The sequence below is a fragment of the Suncus etruscus genome, chromosome X (assembly GCF_024139225.1).
Source record: "Suncus etruscus isolate mSunEtr1 chromosome X, mSunEtr1.pri.cur, whole genome shotgun sequence".
In the NCBI taxonomy this organism is placed as follows: Eukaryota; Metazoa; Chordata; class Mammalia; order Eulipotyphla; family Soricidae; genus Suncus; species Suncus etruscus.
Genome location: NC_064868.1, coordinates 72,471,642 through 72,494,088, shown reverse-complemented (window position 1 = coordinate 72,494,088; position 22,447 = coordinate 72,471,642). Strand labels below are relative to the sequence as shown.

Genomic DNA, 22,447 nt, shown 5'->3' with positions numbered 1-22,447 from the left:
CTCAAAGGCACCCCCAGATATATTCATCCCAAAACCCATTTGATAAGGGGCTAATATCCAAGATATAAATGTACAAAAATAACAGGAAAAAGTATAATACCATAAAAATTGGGGAGTAGAAATTAACAGACATCTCCTCAAAGAAAATATGCAATTGGCTAAAAATCTCATGAAAAAATTCTCCACATTACAAATCATCAGGGAAATGCAAACCAAAACAACAATAAGGTATCATCTTAAGCCATACAGACTGGTATACATTACAAAGAACAAGAACAATCAGTGCTTGCTGGGATGAGAAGAGAAGGACACTTTCATTCACTTTTGGTGGGAATGCCATCTAGTCCAACTTTTCTGAAAAACAATATGCATATTCCTCAAAAAACTGGAAATAGAGCTCCCATATAACCAGAAATATCAATCCTACGGATATACTCTAGTAATAAAAAATACAAAAATGCTCTCTTCATCCCCATGTTTATTGTAGCTCTATTTATAATAGTCAGAATATGGAAACAATACAGGTGCCTACCAACAGAAGATTGTCCAAGGAAACTGTGGTACATATTGTGTATTCCATACACAATGGAATACTATGCAGCTATTTGGAAAAATGAAGTCATAAAATTTGCCTATACATGGATGGACATGGAGACTATTGTACTGACTGAAAATAGCTAGAGGCAGAGGAATTGACATAGCATAGTCTAATTCATCTGTGGGATATAATAAAACTAAAAGATAGTATGGCAATAATATCCAGAGACAATATAGCTGAATATCAGAAAGACCAGCTCATGATATTTATCTGCGAAAAAGAGTTGCAAGTGCAGCTAGAGCACTAACCACAATGACAACTACCATGATAATGACAGTGAGGTAAAAAGAAATGGGTAAATACAGGTATTAGAAGGGTGGTGTAAATTCTAAGACTGAAACTCCAGTATGAAAATTTTTGTAAATATGGTGATTGAATTTAAAAAATATAGTCTGTGGTGACCTTCCTGAGGTGGGATTGTTTTCCAATTGACACTTCATCTTATACTACATTTTTCACTTCTTTTGTTCCAGATTTTAACATATGAGAAAGTATATGGGCCTGTATTGTAAGATTTAAAAGTTCATGACTAATGTCTTTGAGTCTCATGACTTTAAAAGCCCAGTCACAAGATCCTATGCTCTTTAGTGATATAATGCAGTGCATAAGGCACTTGGCGTGGTAGTGCCCATTTATTATTCCATCTACAGACTGTATATCAACACTCCAGAGCATTCTAGGTGTGATACATGACTACGAATTTAGGACTATGTCCAAAGCACAGTCAGGTGTGTCCACAATATAAAACTGAAGGAAAAAATTTGGCAAGTTCAAATTTTCTTGTTCAATGTGCCTCTCAGGAAGTAAGAAAGCCTATCTATTTATACTGTTTTAAGATGAACCAGACTTGCTACACTGAATCCAAACCAATAAGTTTCATTTCCTTGTCTAGCTACACTATTACTCAAACTAATAATGTGTGTGGTTCTTTTTCGTATTTGAGCCACAGAGCTCAGGTGTTACTCCTGGCTCTGCACTCAGAAATCACTCCTAGTAGCCTTGGGGCACCTAGTGCCAAGGATTGATGCCAAGATGCCAAGAATTGAACCTGGGTCAGCTGAGTGCAAGGTAAACACCCTACCACTGTACTATTGCTCCAGTCCTTAATTATGTCCTCTTATGAGAACTGTAGATCATAACAACTTCTTAATGCTACACAATTTGCTTATGCTGCACATAAGTAATCCCTGTATATTCTCACTCTGTTCTGAGGTACAGCCATGATGTTGCAATGTATAGACTATGTATGTTTCTTTGACATACATAGGCTGGTACAAAGTCAATACACAAAAAACAATAGCATTCCTCTATACAAATAATGAAACAGGAGAAAGATAGTAAGAAGTCAATCCTATTTCAAACAGTATTCAAAAATATCAAGTACCTAGAAATCAACCTGACAGGAGAAGTGAAGAACCTATACCATGAAAACGTCAAAACACTCCAGAAAGAAATTGAAGAGAACCCAAGGGATTGGAAGAACATCCCATGCTCATGGGTAGGTAGAATTACCATAATCAAAATGACTAACCTACCTAAATTTTATATAGATTAAATGCAATCCCTATCCAAATTCAGACATCATTATTAAGGACTTAGAACAATCAATTATAAAGTTCATATGGAACCACAAAAGATCCAGGATAGCCAAATCCATACTGAAAAACAAGAATCTGGATGGTATCACTTTACCTAAACTGAAGATTTACTATAAAGCCATTGTGATCAAAACAGCATGGTCGGGGCCGGGCGGTGGCGCTAAAGGTAAGGTGCCTGCCTTGCCTGCGCTAGCTTGGATGGACCGCGGTTCGATCCCCCGGTGTCCCATATGGTCCCCCAAGCCAGGAGCAACTTCTGAGCGCATAGCCAGGAGTAACCCCTGAGCGTTACCGGGTGTGGCCCAAAAACCAAAAAAAAAAAAAAACAAAAAAAAAAAAACAGCATGGTACTGGAACAAAGACAGAATCTCAAACCAATGGGTCAGAATAGAATATCCAGTAACATGCCCCCAAAATATATGGTCAATTAATATTTGACAAAGGAATCAAGAAATTGAAATGGAACAATGATAGTCTCTTCCACAAATGGTGTTGGATAAACTTTGTTACCATCTGTAAGAAACTAAAGATTGATCCATACCTCACACCTTAAACAAAAATCAAATAAAAATGGATTATAAGCCTTGAAATCAGACCCAAGTCTATAAAGTTCACTGAGGAAAAAATAGGCAGAAACTTCAATACATACATCAAAAAAGTCTTTGATAATAGAATGTCAATGGCAAGTGCTATAGAATCAAACTTAAACAATGGAACTGCATCAAACTAAAAAGTTTCTGCATGAGAAAGAAACCTTGGCTAAAACTAGATGACAGATAACAGAATAAGAAAAAAATTTCATTCAACACATCAGCTAAACGGTTGATATCTAGGTTCTACAAAGCACTCACTCAGAAAGATTAGCTCCACAAAAATCTAATAAAGCCATGGAAAAATGGGGAGAAGAAATGAATAGACACCTCTCTGAGGAATACCAACAGATAACCATACACACATGAAAAAATGTTTACCATCACTCATCATTAGGGAAATAAAAATCAAGACAACAATGAGGTACAACTTACACCAGTGAGGATGGCACACATCAAAAATAACTGGAACAATTTATGTTTTCAGTTATGTGGTAAGAAAGGAACACTCTCATACACTGTAATGGAAATGCTGTCTGGTCTAACCCATATAAAAACAGTATGGAGGATGCTCAGTAAATTCAGAATTAAGCTGCAATATGATCCAGCAATAACACTCTTGGATATCTATCCCCAAGACAGAGGACATTCATCCCACAGAATGTATGCACTGAACTATTTATCTCAGCACACAGCACAATATCCAAGATTTAAAATCAACCTCCATATCTAATAATAGATAAGTGTATCATGAAGATGAGGTACTTATACACAATGGAATACTACATAGAGTTAGAAACGATAAATCGTGGATTTTGCAGCAACAGGTATGGAACTAGAAAATATTATGTTAAATGAAGTAAGCCAGAAGAAAGATAAATACAGATTGATAGCTCTTATCTGAGGTGCTTAGAATATATACCATATATACATATACATATACATGAAGAAACACAACAGTCTAAATGGTAGAATCTCCGAACACCATAGACAACAAAGTATCGCGAGGAGAAGTGATCAAATCAAGCAGAAGAGGGGAAACACAAAGCCTTGACTATCTTTTATACCATAACAAAGCAGCAACAATGGAAACAGTGGTTTAGAGTGAACAGGTGTTCATTCAACCTCTCACTACAAAGGCCTATAATAATGTTCTAATGTATTGATCCAAAGAACCATATACAGAATATGATAGGAAGCCAGGGACTCCCGCTGCTGTGATTACTAACAATATGTTTTAATGCCTTAAATTTATTAGGTATAAAATATCCCTTCAGCTTCTTTGTTCACTGTGGTTCCTGAAAAAACAGGGTGGACACCCTAATTTTGCTACTCACTTCTTCTTCTTCTTCTTCTTCTTCTTCTTCTTCTTCTTCTTCTTCTTCTTCTTCTTCTTCTTCTTCTTCTTCTTCTTCTTCTTCTTCTTCTTCTTCTTCTTCTTCTTCTTCTTCGTTGTCGTCTTCTCTTCAATTCAACCTATGTTACACAAAGTCCATGCTGTCAGTTTTTTAGGAATGGAACCTCTATACATAAGAGGCAGTAGATGATACTACACAGGCTGAACACCTCTTATAGTTCTCACCATCATATTACATAGCACTATAGATGTGAAAACTATACTTATCCTAAAATGCTTCAGCCACTATCTAACCCTGAAAGGTTAGAATTAGCAGTTAGCAAAGTTTACCCTGTCATTGATGAAGTGCCTAGGAATGGGAAAACTTCCCAACCCCGAAGTGCTGGCCCAATTTTTTTCTCTTTTTCTTTCACTTATTTTTCACCTCTTATTTTTTCTTTAGTTATTTTGGACTTAAAAATATGACTGTTTGAATCGAACTGAGGTACATGAAGCAAGCCGCTGCTGCTTGTTGGCTCTGGGAAGAGTTTAGGCAAGAAAGACTCAGTTTGAAACAAGCTGACATGTCTAGACCAGCAAGAGAGTCTCTGGATAGTGGGCAGAATTGGGACTTAAATAGCATCAGTTTGAATCAAGTTGAGGTACATGAACCAAGCCACAACTACCTGTTGTCAGCAGACAAAATTTGGGCCAATAAAGCCCCAGTTAAAATTGAGCTGGAAGGTTTGAGTCCAGCAAATATTACTGTTTGTGGTGGCCATAATTTGGTCTTTAACAGTGCCAGCTTTAATTGAGCTGAAGTATCTGAACAAAGCCACAGCTGCCTGTTGGCTGTGGGCAGAGTTTTGGCAAAAAGTTGCCCCAGTATGAATTGTGCTGAGAGCTGTGTTTGGTGGCTAGAGTTCAGACTTAGAAAGCATTAGTTTCAATTAAGCTGAAGTATGTGAACTAATGCACAGCTGCCAGTTGGCTGTAAGAGAGTTTGATACATAAAGTGCCAGTTTTTTATTCAAGCTGAAGTGTGTAAAACAAGCATGAAAAGCTTGGGTGGTGGACAAGTTTGGAATTAAAAAATGCCAGTTTGAATTAAGTTGAGGTACATAACCCTAGCCACAGCTGTTCATTAGCTGTCTGGAGAGTTTGGGCCAAAAATTGCCAGTTTGTATTGAACTGAGCTGAAATGAGACTAGCAAAAGCAGCCATTAGAGGTAGCTAGATTTGGACTTAACATTGGCAACTTCAATAGAACTGAGGCAAGTGAATCAAGCTGCAGCTGCCATTTGGCCCTGGTTGGTATTTGGACCCCAAAAGGCCAGTTTAACTTGCTCTGAGTTGAGTGAAACCAGCAAGAGTTGCTGTGGGCAATGGCCATATTTTGGACTTAAACAGCATCAGTTTTAATCAAAGAAAGGTATGTGAAACAGGGACTGGAGCGGTGGCACAAGCGGTAAGATGTCTGCCTTGCCTGTGCTAAGCTAGGACGGACAGCAGTTCGAGTCCCCAAGCCAGAAATTATTTTTGAGTGCATAGCCAGGAATAACCTCTGAGCATCACAGGTTGTGCCCAAAAACAAAAACAAAAAAAAAAAAAAAAAGAAAAAAGAAAAAATAAGAAGAAAGAAAGGTATGCGAAACAAACTGTAACTTCCTGATTCTGTGGACTGATTTGCAGTCAAAAATGCCCCACTTTGAATCAAGCTTTTAGATGTGTGAATCTAGCAAATGTGGCTTTTGGCCATAGCCAGGGTTTGTTCTTAAGTGGCACCAATTTGAATTGAGCTCATGTACTTGAACCAACCAGCAGCTACCTGTTGGTTTTGGCTAGAGTTTGAACAAAAATGCCCCCATTTGAACCAAGCTAATTTGATTGAGACCAGAAAGAGTGGCCCTGGGTAGTGGCCAGAATTTGAACTTTAAAAGTCCCAGTTTGAGGAGCCGAAGTGATAGCACAGCAGTAGGGTGTTTGCCTTGCAAATGGCTGACCCAGGACCGAACTGGCTCAATCTCCGGCATCCCATATGGTCCTCTTAGCCAGGAGCGACTTCTGAGCACATAGCCAGGAGTAATTTTCTGAGCATCACTGGATGAGGCCCACCCTCCAAAAAAAAAGTCCTAGTTTGAATTGAGCTGAGGTATGTGTACCACGCCTCTGCTGCCTTCTGGCTGGGCTGAGTGTAGGCCAAAAAGCACCAGTTTGATAGAGTTGCAGTATATGAGATTGGCTTGGGCATTGTTCAGAGATTGGATTGAAAAAGTGCCAGTTTGGGGCCAGAGAGATAGCATAGCGGGAAGGCGTTTGCCTTGTGTGCAAAAGGACGGCAGTTCGAATCCTGGCATCCCATAAGGTCCCCCAAGCCTTCAGGGGGCGATTTATGAGCATAGAGCCAGGAGTGATTTCTGAGCATAGAGCCAGGAGTAACCCCTGAGTGCTGCCGGGTGTGACCCAGAAACGAGAAAAAAAGAAGAAAAAGTGGCAGTTTGAATTGAGTTGAGGTACCTGAAGCAAGCAGGAACTGATTGTTGTATTTGACTGGAGTTTGGGTCAAAACAACCCAGTTTGAATTGAGTGAGTTGTGTGAGACCAGCAAAGTTGCTTAGGTGGTAACAGCAAAAATAGATGTGGTCCATAGCCAGGGTTTTGATTTAAAAAGCTCCAGTTTTAATCAAGATGAGGAGCCTAAACCAAGCCACAACAGCTCTATGCTATGGGTGGAATTTTTTTGAAAACGTTTTCAGTTTGAATGATCTAAGGCAGTGGTCGGCAACCTGTGGCTCGTGAGCCACATGTGGTTCCTTACACTTTTAATTTGGCTCTTCTGTGTGCCAGGCGACTGCTCCTGGAGTCAGGACTCTTGCTCTTATCTTCTGTCAGTGCCTCTGCAGCTGGCTCCAAGAGTGTAAGATGATACCCAGTATCAACCGTAAACACAAAGGTGTTCCCCCAACATCATCCTTTCTTCCCCCAACATCATCCTTTCTTAAACCTCTTCCTTTGATATGTAAAAGTCCACTGAATATGTACTTTTGTTTCTCTCTCTCTCTCTTGACCTGAAGCCTCCTGTTATTGGGAATTGGTTTTAATAAATAAAGAGGTGTTCTAGCTTTTTGGGCTCGAGGCAGAGTATAAGGTAAAAGGCCATAGACTCCATGATCATCCTTTCCTGGCTAGCATGGTTTATTATTTCTTTCCTGCTACCCTGCTTCTTCAGACCAGGTTGGGTGGGGTTTAGAAATACAGTGCCTGGAGTGATCTTAAAACACATATTTTATTTTGCACAAGAGTGGGCATCTTCCATGAAGGGATTCTCAACCCAGAGTTTTCTTTTCCATGGATTCTCATGTTCAGAGTACTCATAATTAAAGTTGTGAGCTAATGCCCTTAAATGCTGTTTTTTTCATATTGATTATGACTTTCTGCATAATATAAGTGCCAGTCAGAAATTTTTTGCAAGAGTGAAAACATTTCAATATATCCTCAGACACAGCTATTCCAGAATCAGATTCTTTTTTGAACACATCATCTTATGTCTCACTGTAAAAACTACTTGTGAAACTCCCCTGCAGAGAAATACTAAGTTCATAGAGAAAATGAACAATGTCTGCCAAATGCACAAGCTTAGCTACCCATTCCTTGTCCAACTGGGGCTGTACAAAGTCAGAGTTCTGCTCACACAGGAACTGCACTACTTCTTCCCTCTTGCCAACGAGGGGAGAGATCACCCTTCCCCTGAACAGCCACTTCACTTCTTCATGGAGAAGATGCTAGTTGTGGGCATCCATACTCTCACCCAGGGTGGTGAATAGCCTGGATTTGATCACAATTGTGAATTTCAAAAATTATCTTTACTGTGTCATCTGTTACAGAGTTTAGTTCAGCAGGGAGGTTTTTTGAATCCAGTCTATCATACAATGAGTGGATAAAATGTACGGGTGTACAACTTGTTTCTTGTGTCTACACAAAAACACTGAGTCTTGCACAGTGCATGATCTGTACATACATCAACACATCAGATTATTATTTTGAGTGAAATGAGTCAGAAGGAGAGGTGTAAACACAGAATAACCATTTGTGGCATATAAGAATAATAAATGGCAATATGGTAATAATATCTAGAGAAAATAGGGATGAGGGACAGGAGTACTAATCCATGATAGGAAGTTTTCCATAGAAAGTGGTGAGTTCAGTTAGATTAGATAAAGGTACATTATGACATTTATATTGGAACATATCACTCTGGAAAAGAACTGGATGCTGAAAATGGATGTGACATTCATGGTACCCTTTAATTAACAATATTGCAAACCACGGTGTTATAAAGGAAATTTTGCAAACCTCAGTGTCATAAAAGAAAAGAGAGATAGAGAGAAAAAAGCAAAATTCTTGCCCCTGACATAGGCAGAGAAGGGTGAAGGGGAAGGAAACAAGGGACATTGGTGGTGGAAAAGTGCACTGGTGAAGGGTGGTGTATGTTCTATGATTGAAACTCAAGTATGAATAATTTTGTAACAAATATGCTTAAATAAAAAATTATTTTTAAAATATTTCAGGCACTCTATCATAATTCCTTTATGATATATCACATGCCTTTAACAAGTATGGTTTTTGTTTTTGTGTGTATTTTAGTTTGGTTTCTTGCAGCACACACTAACATGTCAATAGATTTTTTCCTTTCAGTGAAATCACTATTTTCCTCTGGAACACTGTCCTTGCTTATACAGATTGTTAAAAGGTTTTTCTCTTTTACCTGTTTCATCTCCATATTGTAGAGTTTCAAATTTTCAGCACATTTTGGTTATCAAGAGAAATGTTTTGCTTACTTATTATCAGAAATCAAAGCACTTTTCCTCGAGAAGGGTGTTCATTATCCAGAAATAACAAACGATCAGTGGATTCAAAAACTGTATTTCATGGTGGATGTTACTTTACATCTAAATCAGCTTAATCATAAACTACAGGGGAAAGGAAACACAATTTTTTCGATGTTAGAAGATATTTCATTTGAAAACAAATTATCTGTTTTTTGCTCAAGATTTTGACAGAGAAAAAAGTTTGCCTTTCATGCGGAAGGTCATTGGTTCAAATGCTGGTATCTGCCAGGAGCGATTTCTGAACGTGGAGTCAGGAGTAACTCCTGAGCACTGCCAGGTGTGACCCAAAAACCAACAACAACAACAACAACAAATAAAGAAAAGGTGCTTCTTCTTGCCTGCTACACAACCTTTCTGGTGTCTCTTCGAAAGATCTATGTACGTCTTAGATTTATCTTCTCAGGAGCTTGTAGTTGATTCCTTGATACATGTTTCTGGTTTTAGACACCCTGTGCTTAGGTTAGAAGTTTTTCTTTACATTTTCCTGTGATGCGCTTATGCAGACAGCCGCTCTTTTATTATTGACTAATTTTTCTTTTAATAATTGTAGACAATATTGTTTGTTTACTAAAAACAAACGGGGGAATTGTTGTGTATGTAAATATTTTGGGGGATTACTATGTTACTCACCCTAAACTGATTGGTGATTGTGCCCTACCCTAGGGTGTGACCTGGCATTCTGCCCCCACCCTAGGGTAGTACCTGATTCTGCTTCCACCATTGGTTGGTATCTGATCCCACCATTGGGTGGTACCTAATTCTGGGGGATAAAAACAAGGGTCTGTGGAAGGCCGGGGCTTTTTTGCTGGAACTGAACTGAGTCTTTGGACTTCAGTTTTGTCCTCCGAATAAAGCGAATATTTCCACGAGCCTGACTGTCTGCGAGCTGTTTACCCGTCATTTCACCTCAGAACCGTGGGCTAGACAGGGTGGCAGACGTGTGCTCCGAGCTGGAAGAAAAAGGCCTCATCCTCCATCCCACCATCAGTCAACCTCTTCAGGGGCTGACTTGCTACATAATGAAACATCACCAAGAAAATAATTCTGCTATTGACATTACCTATTTTAAAACAGCACTTTTAAATATGAGGGAAGCTTTTCTCAAGAGGTTTCAGGATGCCAGAAACAGCAAAGCGACGTTGGCCTTTGTTAAAACACCTCTGGATGCCACTGTAATTAAAATTTTCTCCCTTTAATATTGACATTGGCAACTTTGAAATGCAATTTCTGGATTTAAAAAACAAAGAACTGTGGAGCTCAAAATTTGAACGCCTTTGTCCTAATTTAGAAAGATTGGAGAAACACAAATGTGAACTTATTTCACAGCACAAGTGGTCTGCTTCGAAAGACCTGGAGAAGGAAGATATGTTGATTTTTAACACCTGGAATAGTATTCCTGACGCATATAATCAACTAAAAAAGCTAGCGTTTGCTGTTCTTTCCTTGTTCGCGTCTACATATTTATGCGAACAATCATTTTCAAGCATGAATTTTATCAAGAGTAAATTGAGAAATCGTCTCATCGATGAGAATCTGGAATCGTGCCTAAAATGAAAAACAACAACATACAAACCTGATTTACTCAAACTATCCAAGGAAATGCAAGGCCAATGTTCACATTAGTGTTTGTGACTTTGTCAGTCATTGTCAGGATGTAATTTTCTCTACATTGTAAGGCAAATTTTATGGAATTTAACTTTATTAATAAATAATATCGTTCTAAAGTTTTTGTTTTTATTAGTTGTGTTATTTGCATCCTCCCGACCTATGTGGATACTTCCATGCAGAATATTCTCAATAAAAACTTATTGAAACTATAAAGAGTGTGCCATTCTATGTATTTTTGGTTTTAAAAATGTGGCTCTCAGGGCCAGAGAGATAGCATGGAAGTAAGGCGTTTGCCTCTCATGCAGAAGGTCGGTGGTTTGAACCCCAGCATCCCATAAGGTCCCATTAACCTGCCAGGAGTGATTTCTGAGCATAGAGCCAGGAGTAACACCTGAGCGTGGCCAAAACAAACAAACAAAAACAAACAAACAAACAAACAAACAAAAAACAAAAAAAGAAAAAATGTGGCTCTCAAAATAAATTTCAATCGTGTTTTGGGCCAGATTTGGCTCAGTTGAACAAAAGAGGTTGCCGACCACTGATCTAAGGTATGTGAAAATATCAAGAGCTGCTGTGGTTGGGAACAGAGTTTGGACTTAAAAGTGCCAGTTTGAAAAGGCAGTGCATAAAAAGAAGGGAGAATCTCGAAAGATATTTAGGGGGTATTGTTCAAAAGATAATATTGACAAAGAGATTTGAAATAGAATTCATACACTTTGAGCTCTCTTTTATTCAGAAATAACAATATGGCTTCTATAAATACAAAAATATATTAAACTCAATCTGTGACTTTAGACTTAGCTCCAAAAACCCAGTACTCTTGTATTCCAGCTAGAGATATCTATCCTGTGAAAATTATACTCTTCTTGCCATTCGTAGACATATAATACTAGCACTAAATGATTTCTTTAACTAGATTTTATGTTAAGAAAATTTCCATATTAAAAATCTACATTCAAAATTATAATCCACAAAAACAACATAAGCAGAAAGAGGGATAGTTTAACTTCTCTCCCTTCAAATGCTGCCTCTTGTTCAATAAAATTAATTAAATTTTATCAATTAAACTTATATACCATTTTCATATACTATATTAATATAAATAGTACATTTTAATGAGAGTAAATGCCATAAATTTTATGGCAATGGACAAACATTTCTTACTCACTGTTACTATTAGATATCTCTTGAGGGCACAGAGTTGGGTCACACCAGGGATTACTAATGGCTTATTTATGGCAGTACTTAGGTATCAGATAGACTGTCATGGACCAAACCAGTCAGCTGCACAGAAAACAAGTACTTTGCTTTCTGTATTGTTTCTCTAATTCAACCATTTTTTGGTTGGAAGAAACACATGGTGATAGTTAGGGGCTACTTCTGGCTCTGAATTCAGAAATCCCTCCTGGAGGGCTCAGGAGATCATATGGGATGCTGGAGATTGAACCAGTAAGGCTTCCCTGGAGGCAAGTTCCTCTATACCTGCCGTACTATTATTGCTCAGGCCTGCAACATTTTTGAGAGAAACACTCCACTAATTTATGCTGACTATATCATTAGGTATTTTCTACTGTATTTAATAACTATGATGATTATCATGGATTTCTAATTCAGTTTTTATGCAACTAACTTTTTTTTTGTTTTTGTTTTTGGACCACACTCGGTGGTGCTCAGGGGTTCCTCCTGGCTGTCTGCTCAGAAATAGCTCCTGGCAGGCACGGGGGACCATATGGGACACCGGGATTCAAACCAACCACCTTCGGTCCTGGATTGGCTGCTTGAAAGGCAAACACCACTGTGCTATCTCTCCGGGCCTGCAACTAACTTTCTTAATGGTGTACTTACCTTTTCTTTTGTAGATCACCTTTTCTGGGAAATACTAAAATTCCTGATTCTCTTGGTGCTTGGTCTATATTGCATAACAATTAAATCCTGAAGCTAAAGTAATCACCTGTTATTCCCTATTGAAAAATGCTACTCTGTATAAGATGTCATGCATCAGTGCTGACTTTGTGTTCATTTTTACCAAAGTTTCACTGTGGAGATGCTACATAAAATTTATACTTTTCCCCTGTGATCATTTCTGCAGTTCTGACCATGCTCTCCAAGAACCTCACAGATGCACCAACATCAGAGCGCCAGCATGGCTTTCAGTACCTCATATGTTCACTTAGTAGTCCCAAAAATGAATTGGAGTTACATATGGGAAATTCTCTCTTGAAAAACAACTAAAACTACTGGAAAAGTTTTTGGAAGATGACAAGAGCCTTTTTGAGATTGAAGGTTTTATGCTAACTTCTCTAATGTTTCTGAAGCCCAGCAGGAAATGAATAATCGAGAATCAAACCAAAGGGAAAGTTGTGGATCTGATCCAAGATCGCCAAACAAATATTATCATGATCCTGGTGAACTATATTCACTTTAAAGATAAGAAACTAATATCTATTTAAATTTTTTAGATAAGGAACGAAGAGAGAGCACAGCAGTAGGGCGTTTGTCTTGCATGTGACTGACCCAGGAGGGACCCGGCTTGATTCCCAGAATGCCACATGGTCCGCCAGCCTGCCAAGGGAGATTTCTGAGTGCAGAATCCAGGAGTAGCCCCTAAGTGCAGCTGGGTGTGGCCCCCAAACCAAATAATAAAGTTTAAAAATAAATATTTTAGATAATTTGTAAGAGTACTTAAAGAAGCTCAGGGTCTTTTTCCCACTGGCATCAGTAGAGTAACTTCATAGCACAATGATCTACTCCGCTGGAAATAGCTTTATGTAATTTTTTGAGTTTACTGGGGGGAATAGCGATGTGGATGAGTCCCCAAGGAGTTTCTAGAGATGGTACTACTAGAAAGTTGAATGATGATGGTATGATGATCATGGTACTATCTAGTTGATAATCATGGTTTCTCAAAATTTGATGAGATAAGACAAGCTTTTATTTTGGAGATATCTATTTTTGGAATTAAGGCTACTATAAACCTCACTTTAACAAATTGAATAGATGTCTATTATATGCTGTGTGTACCTCCAAATATAGCAAGTACTATGCATGTATATGTTACTTATTTACAATGTATCACTCAGTTATCACAATTTTCCCACTCACATTGTTAATAAATACACAAATGTTACTCCCATCAATGTCTGTACTAAAGCTCGTGCTTGTTCAAATAATTCCACCATTTTTCTCAAGGTGCTATACCTAAATGATCCCTACTAGTTCCAGTGACATTTTAGGGAAAAGTGAAAATTATTTTACCATAAATCACAGACTTGTAGATAAAATGGTTCAACATGTCTTTTGTATTTTTATCAGGTGTGTTGAACATGTTGATATATTTTCATAGAAGAGCAAATTGTAGATCTTAATGGTTTTGTAAATGTATAGTAGTTTTAAGCTCAGAACATATTGTTCAACAGCCCTGAGTATGATGTTTGCTCATCAGAAACTAGATATTATCGTGTAGGGTACTTATCTGAGACCCACCCATTTCTGGGAGGGGTCTTGGGAACCGGATAATAGGTGTGACTTTACCTGCAAGACCCGGCCCATTCCTGGGAGGGGTCTTGGAATAGGTAGATAAACCCGGAAGCCAGGGGATTAAGGGTCTTTGCTTTTTGGCCCTGCTGGGCGCTCGGGGGAAGATGACTGAATTATAAGATGCAGGGCTAAGAATGGCCGAATGCTTAAAAGGTTATGAGATAGGCCACACACACGTGGTGGCTAGGGCCTAAATAAAGATGATTCTTCCTGAAGCCTGCCTGTGAGTGAGTGATTTCACCTGGGTGACTCGCCGGCTGCATGGGGGTTGCTGAGCCACGTGGCCTGGGATGGCAGACAGAGAAATCCACCTCCATCCATCGCCATCCAGCCCCATCCTTAATTATTTAACACTACATTATCGGAGATATGTAAAACAATCTTCTCTCTAACAGGGGTCTTAAACTCGAGGCCCGTGGGCTGTTTGAGGCCCTCCGTACAACATTTTGTGGCCCTGCCCTAGAGGAATGTTTTTTTGTTTTGCTTTGTTTTAGTTGTTTGGATCACACCCCCCCCAATGTTCAACGCTTACTACTGACTTTGCACTTAAGGATCACCCCGACTTTGCCTCCTGCGGCCCCCAGGTAAATTGAGTTTGAGACCCCTGCTCTATAAATTAATCACTTGGAACAACTGTTTTATAATTAAGTAGCTTCTTATATGGTAATCTTCATTACTTAATAAAATATGTAATCAAATGCTCACATTGGCGTTAATACTGCTTTAAAAATAATGGTCTCTACAGAGGGGACCACATATTCTAGCCGCCCTGGAGGTGAGGGAAGAGGAAATGGGAGGTAGGACAAAAACGGAGGTGTAGGGAGGACAATTTGGGGATGGGAATCCCCCCTGATTTTATGTAAATATGTACCTAAAATATTATTGTCAACAATATGTAAGCCACTATGATCAAAATAAAAATTATATTAAAAAAATAATGGTCTCTATATTTTAAGAGCATTGGTCAAATTCCTTTTTTTAAATATATTTATTTAAGCATCATTGTTACAAATATGTTTGTAGTTGGGTTTCAATAATAAAAATGTATTCCCCCTTCACCAGTGCAACCTTCCCACTACCAATGCCCCTCATCTCCCTCCTTCCCCTCCCTACCTGTATTTGAAACAGGCATTTTATTTCTCTCACTACAATTATGATGATAGTTATTAGTGTAGTTATTTCTCTAACTGCACTAACCGATCTTTGTGGTAAGCTTCATATCATGGGCTAGTCCTTTCAAATCTCTACTCTCCCTGGGTATTATTACAGTACTGTCTTATTTATCTTAAATACCACAGATGATTGAGACTATTCTGTGTCTATATCTCTCCCTCTGATTCATTTCAACCACATAATAGTTTCCATGTCCATCATGTATAGGAAAAATTAAGAATTCATTTATTCTGGTAGCTGCAAAGTATTCCATTGTGTATATGTACCAGTTTCTTTAGCCACTCATCTGTTGAGCACCTGAGTTGTTTCCAGATTCTGGCTATTGTAATAGAGCTGCAATGAACATAGGCGTGCAGAGGGCATTTTTGTATTATGTTTTTGTGTATCTAGGTTATATCTCTAGGAGTGGTGTTGCTGGATCATATAGCAGCTTAATTTCCAGTTTTTGAGAAATATTTATATATTTTTTTTCCAGAAAGGCTGGACTAGTCAGCATTTTCACCAGCAGTGATGTGATGTGATGTGATGTGGAGCACTTTTTTCATGTGCCTTTTGGCCATTTGTATTTCTCTTTGAGCAAGTGTCCATTTTTTCTGCCCATTTTTTTTTTTGCTGGGGTTAGTTTTTTGTTACGATCTGTCAGTATATCTTGTATATCTTAGATGTTAGCCCCTTATCTGATGGGTATGGGGTGAACAATTTCTCCCATTCCGTGAGTGGCCTTTGTATCCTAGTCACTGTTTCCTTTGATGTGCAGAAGCTTCTGAGTTTAATGTAGTTACATTTGTTTATCTCTGCTTCCACTTGTTTGGACAATGGTGTTTCCTCCTTGAAGATGCCTTTAGTCGCATGTCATGGAGTGTTTTACCTGCGTGTTCTTCTATGTACTTTTTGATATCAAGGTCTTTAATCCATTTGGATTTGACCTTTGTGCATGGTGTTAAATGGAGATTCGAGTTTCTTTGTTGCATATAGCTGACCAATTGTCCCAGCACCACTTGTTGAGGAGGCTACCTTGCTCCATTTTGCTTTTCTTTTCCCTTTATCAAAGATTAATTGACTGTATGTCTGCTAAACTTTCTCTTAATTCTCATGTCTAATTCCATTTGGTTGAAGATCGTTCTTTATTCTAATACCACGCTATTTTATGGCTATTGCTTTGTAATACAATTTAAAGTTGAAGAAAGTAATGCCTCAGATTTTCTTTCTCCTAAGGGTTGGTTTAGCAATTCGTGAATGTTTATTGGTCACATTTTTTGATCCATCCAAGACAGAAAGAAATATGCTTCATAGTATACAAAACCATTACAGTGCAAGTGCATATGATGCACCTAATGTAACAATACTGTCACCTGGTAGATATGGGGCTTAATTGCCTGGTACTGCAAATGGACTATATATAGTAAGAATACTCTGGCAATTTTTGTCCTTCCAAATGAGGGTCAGACGGAGTGAGTAGAAAGAACCATGCCACTGAAAAAACTGAAGATGGCATAAATATTTTAGATAATGTCAGAAACAAATAGTGGAAATTATTGTAATGTGAGACTTAATTCAGAAAAAATTTGAGGTTATAGAATTATCTTAAAATACTTAATACAGTTGTGTGATTATAACTAGTATATGCCAAGAACATATATTTTTATGGAGACATATATTTTGTTTCATTTTAGCACAGTAGCAAATATACAAAGGATTTTGTATGAAATACATTTTAATATAAGAAATTTAGGGCTAAATATAAGAAGAATTCTTCTAAGTCATCCAGCTATTATGTGACATCTTTCCAGAGATTATTTAAAGCTTGGAAGATGGGAAAATATGGACTTTAGAAGTTTGAGTAAACAGCTATCTAGATAATAAAAATCAATTAAATTTCCCATTGAAACTCAATCCCATGGGTACCCTAATGTTGATTAACACCCCAGAGATATTTACTTTTATATACAGTTTATGACATTTCCCTACATCCTATTTGTAGTTGCTATTAGTTGAGGAAAAACCATTCTAATGCGTGTCATCTGTTGAACTACATGTTTGTGGCATAAATATCAGGAGGGGTAACAAAGTTAAATATAAAACCATAGTGACAAAGAAATAGAGGGATTTTTTTTTTGGTAGTTTTTGGGTCACACTCGGCAGTGCTCAGGGGTTACTCCTGGCTTCATGCTCAGAAATTGCTCCTGGCAGGCACGGGGGACCATATGGGACGCTGGGATTCGAACCGATGACCTCCTGCATGAAAGGCAAACGCCTTAACTCCATGCTATCTCTCCAGCCCCAATTTTTTTTTTGTTTTTTTGTTTTTTTTTTGAGGGATTTTTGAGCATAGTATGCTTATAGTCACACTGTGATTTTCTTCTTACCTACAGATCGATTGATTTGTTCTAAAATTTTCCATTTCTGCCACATAATATCTTAAATTCACTCTTCTAAAAGTGGGCATGATGCCTTTGATGATAATGCTGATTTTCCTGAACTCCCAGAGGGCAATGGTTTTAAACTTTCCAATCTTTCCAATGTAAGTTTGTATTTAAGATATTGTGAATATATAATATTGAGAGTCATATTTAAACCATTTGAGAGTTTCATAATTTAGTTTTTTTATTTTAATAATGATAAATCTGAAGCTTAGCGGGGCGTTATTTTTTCTAATCTGATTCATGTTAAAATCATTCTAATTATCCCTAAAAATGTCTGACTCAGTTGTTTCCATTCTTGAGTTCCAAATTATAAAAGATTTTGGTGAAATAACATAATTATCAGAAATGATTCTGATGTGGTTCAGTTCTGGAAAGTGTAGTGGGTGTAGAATGTGAAGAGATTGCTAATGGGGTTAAAGCAATAGTAAAGCAGTTAGGGTGCTTATCACTCATGAAATCCCCCCACATTTGATCTTTCGTCATCACAGATGGTTCCCTGAATCTTGCTGAAAGTAAGCCCTGAGCTCTGAGCTAAGAGAAATCCTGAGAACTGATATCCTCCCCAAACAACAAAAATACATTTTAAGTGATGTAAAGCCCTGGGCAAAGTGTTTATTAACTGACACTATACCTAGTCAAGTAGCATTCCATGTTCATACACCATCTACACAGTGATCGATGAGGTAAACCTTATTTCTTTTATTTTCCTAGTCCAGATTATTTCGAAGGTTTTTTCTAGTTACTGTGAAGAACTAGCAGGCTTTCCTCAAGACTGTCCTGCATATTGGTGAAATTGTAACTGAAGTTGGTGCTGTCCCTGAAGTGAGATTTCTAGAAATTTCAAGATAACTTGAAATTACTCTCCTCCACCCTATACTCTAATTTGAAAGCTCCTTCCTCTTGTCGATTTTGGAGAAAAGCACCAAAAGTATTCTTTCTAGGGAAAGTGAACCCACCAGAATTGTAGTAGAAAAATATGTTGTCTACTTTTTATGTACTTACTGCAATAGAAAATAAATAAATAAATAAATAGTGCAGACTGGTACAATCAACATGGGTTTGGATGTGCTCTTTTGTAAAAATGTGGATTGGTCTCTGGTCCAAGTGCACTGAGTGAGAAACTACTCCTGGAACTAAATATTCATACAGCCACGAATGATCGAAAGGATAGGAAGAGTTTTTGTCAGTGCTTTCTTTTTATATAGTTCCTTCCCTAGTTATTTAACTCAAAGGAATTTGACTGATCTGATACATGGCCTATAATTTTCAAAGAATAGTGGAAATGTAAGTCAGGTTATCATATATTAGTGTACTAATAAAATTAATGAACATCAAAGAGTGCAAATTCAATGGTTTATATGAGACTTGAACAAAATTCTCAACCTCTTTACTCTTTTGCAAGTACAAAGATCTCTCAGATTCTTACTAGAATGGCCATCAGCAGGTTACAAAAATATTTTTACTACAAGTCTCAGTCATAGAGTCACAGATTGAAGATGTGACTTCTGTGAATTTAAAACCGTGGAACAAGAACTATGATAAATAGGAACTTCCTTTTATAAATTCATCTTATCACTACCTCCACCAATTTTCTTGCTGGCTATTTATAAGCTTATAATGGAGAAGTAAATAAGTTAATTTAAACCATATCTCAGTCCCTCAGTTTCTACATATGAATCAGTCTATTTTGTAAATGTTACCTTGGTCTGACTTACTCAAAAAGATCTCTGATCAATCTGTTTATTTCTCTTTGCATTTACTGCTTGGTTAATACTTATATACTTTGTTGACATCACCTTTACTGTGTGTGCTATTCTACTCCTTCCAAGAGCTAATTTTTATCTAGTGCAATAAATAACCAAAGCCCCCTTATTATAATTAATTGCAAAAAATTAGCACACTTATTGCTAATATGGTGATATGTGAAATTGTAGACCTAAGAAGTAACTTTAGAAACAGGAAACAGCAAAATCTTACATATTTTTGAAACTATTCACCCAATACCCATCAGATAAGGGGCTAATATCTAAAATATACAGGACACTGACAGAACTTTATAAGAAAAACATCTAATCCCATCAAAAATGAGGAGAAAGAATGAACAGACACTTCGATAAAAAAGAAATCCAAATGGCCAAAAGGCACATGAAAAAATGCTCCTCATCACTAATCATCAGGGAGATGCAAATCAAAACAACTATGAGATACCATATCACACCCCAGAGATTGGCACATATCACAAAGAATGAGAACAATCAGTGCTGGCAGGGATGTGGAGAGAAAGGAACTCATCCACTGCTGGTGAGAAAGCCGTCTAGTCCAACCTCTATGGAAAATGATATGGAGATTTCTCCAAAAACTGGAAATTGAGCTCCCATTTGACCCAGCTATTGCACTCCTAGGAACACAAGAATACAATACAATACAAAAATCCCTTCCTCACATCTATATTTATTGCAGCACTATTCACAATAGCCAGGCTCTGGAAACAACCAAGATGCCCTTCAACAGACAAATGGCTAAAGAAACTGTGGTACACAATGGAATATTATGCAGCCATCAGGAGAGATGAAGTCATGAAATTTTCCTATACAAGGATGTACATGGATTCTATCATGCTGAGTGAAATAAGTCAGAGGGAGAGATAGAGACGCAGAATAGTCTCACTCACCTATAGGTTTTAAGAAAAATAAAAGTCATTTTTGTAACAATCGTCAGAGACAATAAGAGGAGGGCTGGAACTTCCAGCTCACTTCATGAAGCTCACCACAAAGAGTGGTGAGTGCAGTTGTAAAAATAACTACACTGAGAACTACCATAATCATGTGAATGAATGAGGGAACTGGAAAACCTGTCTAGAGTACAGGTGGGGGTGGGGTGAGATGGAGGGAGATTTGGGACATTGGTGGTGGGAATGTTGCACTGGTGGAGGGGGTGTTCTTTAAATGACTGAAACCTAATCACAGTCATATTTGTAATCAAAATGTTTAAATAAAGATATGATATAAAAATAAAAAAATAAAATTGAAAAATTAAAGTTGTAAAAACCAAATACATTCTAACATTATGCTAATGAAAATGTTTTATTCATTGCTGTGATATTATAGTAAAGGTGTTTTTGGCAGAATGTAAGTTTTATTCCCATAAAGACTCAGAGAAAATAATCATTTTCTACATAAGAGATCTTCTAAAAAGTTAATAGTATATATTGATTCCATATACTTCATGATATATAATTAATGATTAGTACTGACTTAATAATTATGTTGAATATTACAGGACTATTTGGGTGATTTGATGAAACTATATTATTTTAAATAATATTTTAAAGGGAAGAAGTTGCTCTAATAAAAGCATATAATAATATAGTTTAAAAATAATTATTTGACTGTACTCAGATCTTGTCTCTGGTTTTTTACTCAGTTCTGTACTACTGGTGGAAAAATTAAAGTTAGCTGCATGCAAGACAAATAAATGCCCTACCTGCTATACTAATTGTACTGTACTAGTACATAATAATATTTTATAGAGGATATGGGACTTAGCATCTTTAGAATATGATCATTTCACATTTATAACCTCAAAATAAAATGTGGCTCTGCAGACATGTATTATTATATTTTACTGGTTACCCATATCTCATGCATATGATATATATATGCCCCAGCTAGACACTGAGTTTATGGCAGAAACAAAGCTCTTGAGCAAAATATTCAAGTCCTATTATGTAGGCTAATAACAACTGGTTGAGTTCGCATCCTACTCATATCTTCAGAGAGTTCAAACCACAGTAGAAAATTGTTGCATCAATATTGGTACTAATATATATATATATATATATATATATATATATATATATATATATATATATATATATATATATATATATAATGGTCACTACCTTTTGTTGTATATGAAAATATTTCCATAAGATTATTCTTTGCCTGTTGTCCCACCTTGACCTTCCAGGTGGGGACGCTGTTGAGAGCGGAATAAATAGTTTGGGAGCGAGGTGCTCTGGGTCTTTTGGCAGAGTTTACTGACTGGCTCCAGGAGTTTTTTGGAGCTGGTAGTAGGCTGACAAAAGACTCTGCACCGAAACTTTTTATTTTACTCTCCTGTCTGTGGATTATTTGTTGCCGATAAATATTACCAAGATCTCCCCCCACCCACAAGGGGAAAAAGGGGATGGGAATCAATTTCTCATTCTGGGAGCTCTTTGAGGATACAAAAATAACCAATAAAGGAGTAAACGGGACACCACACCTTTACGTGTGAAGATGAGAATTACCAGAAGCTCACCCCTTGTAACTATTGAAGGATGGCAGTTGGCCTATGTGTTACATAAAGCCCAGGGCTCAAGTGCTGAGGGGGTGATGCTAGGAGATTCTATTGTGGCTGGCCTGCAATTGAGCTCCTGCTGGATTGCCAGAGAAACTGTTTAATGGAATTCCAGTTTCTGCTATCTTTTACAGCCTCTCCTACTGCTTCTTATCTAACAAACTCTCCCCACACCCAGATTTCCACTTTAACAGGCACATTTTGAAATTTTACTATTGCAGTTTTCAAGTCTCATTCTTGCATAATTATTGCCTGTGATTTATATATATACACTACACTTCTATACCACTTTTGCCCAAATCCCCTGATACCTACATGTTATTTACCATCTGTCTTTTTTTTTTAATTTTTATT

General features: G+C 37.4%; 1 protein-coding gene across 1 annotated transcript; it reads left to right on the top strand.

The window, feature by feature from the left end:
- Positions 1-4,631: 4,631 nt before the first annotated feature.
- Positions 4,632-22,197, top strand: SERPINA7 (serpin family A member 7). Its single transcript, XM_049766938.1, is given in 12 exon segments — positions 4,632-4,866; positions 12,479-12,551; positions 12,553-12,635; positions 12,638-12,670; positions 12,673-12,837; positions 12,840-12,899; positions 12,902-12,950; positions 12,952-13,059; positions 16,581-16,610; positions 16,612-16,726; positions 16,728-16,784; positions 22,033-22,197. Coding segments are annotated over 12 exon segments (1,173 nt in total).
- The last annotated feature ends 250 nt before the right edge of the window (positions 22,198-22,447 follow it).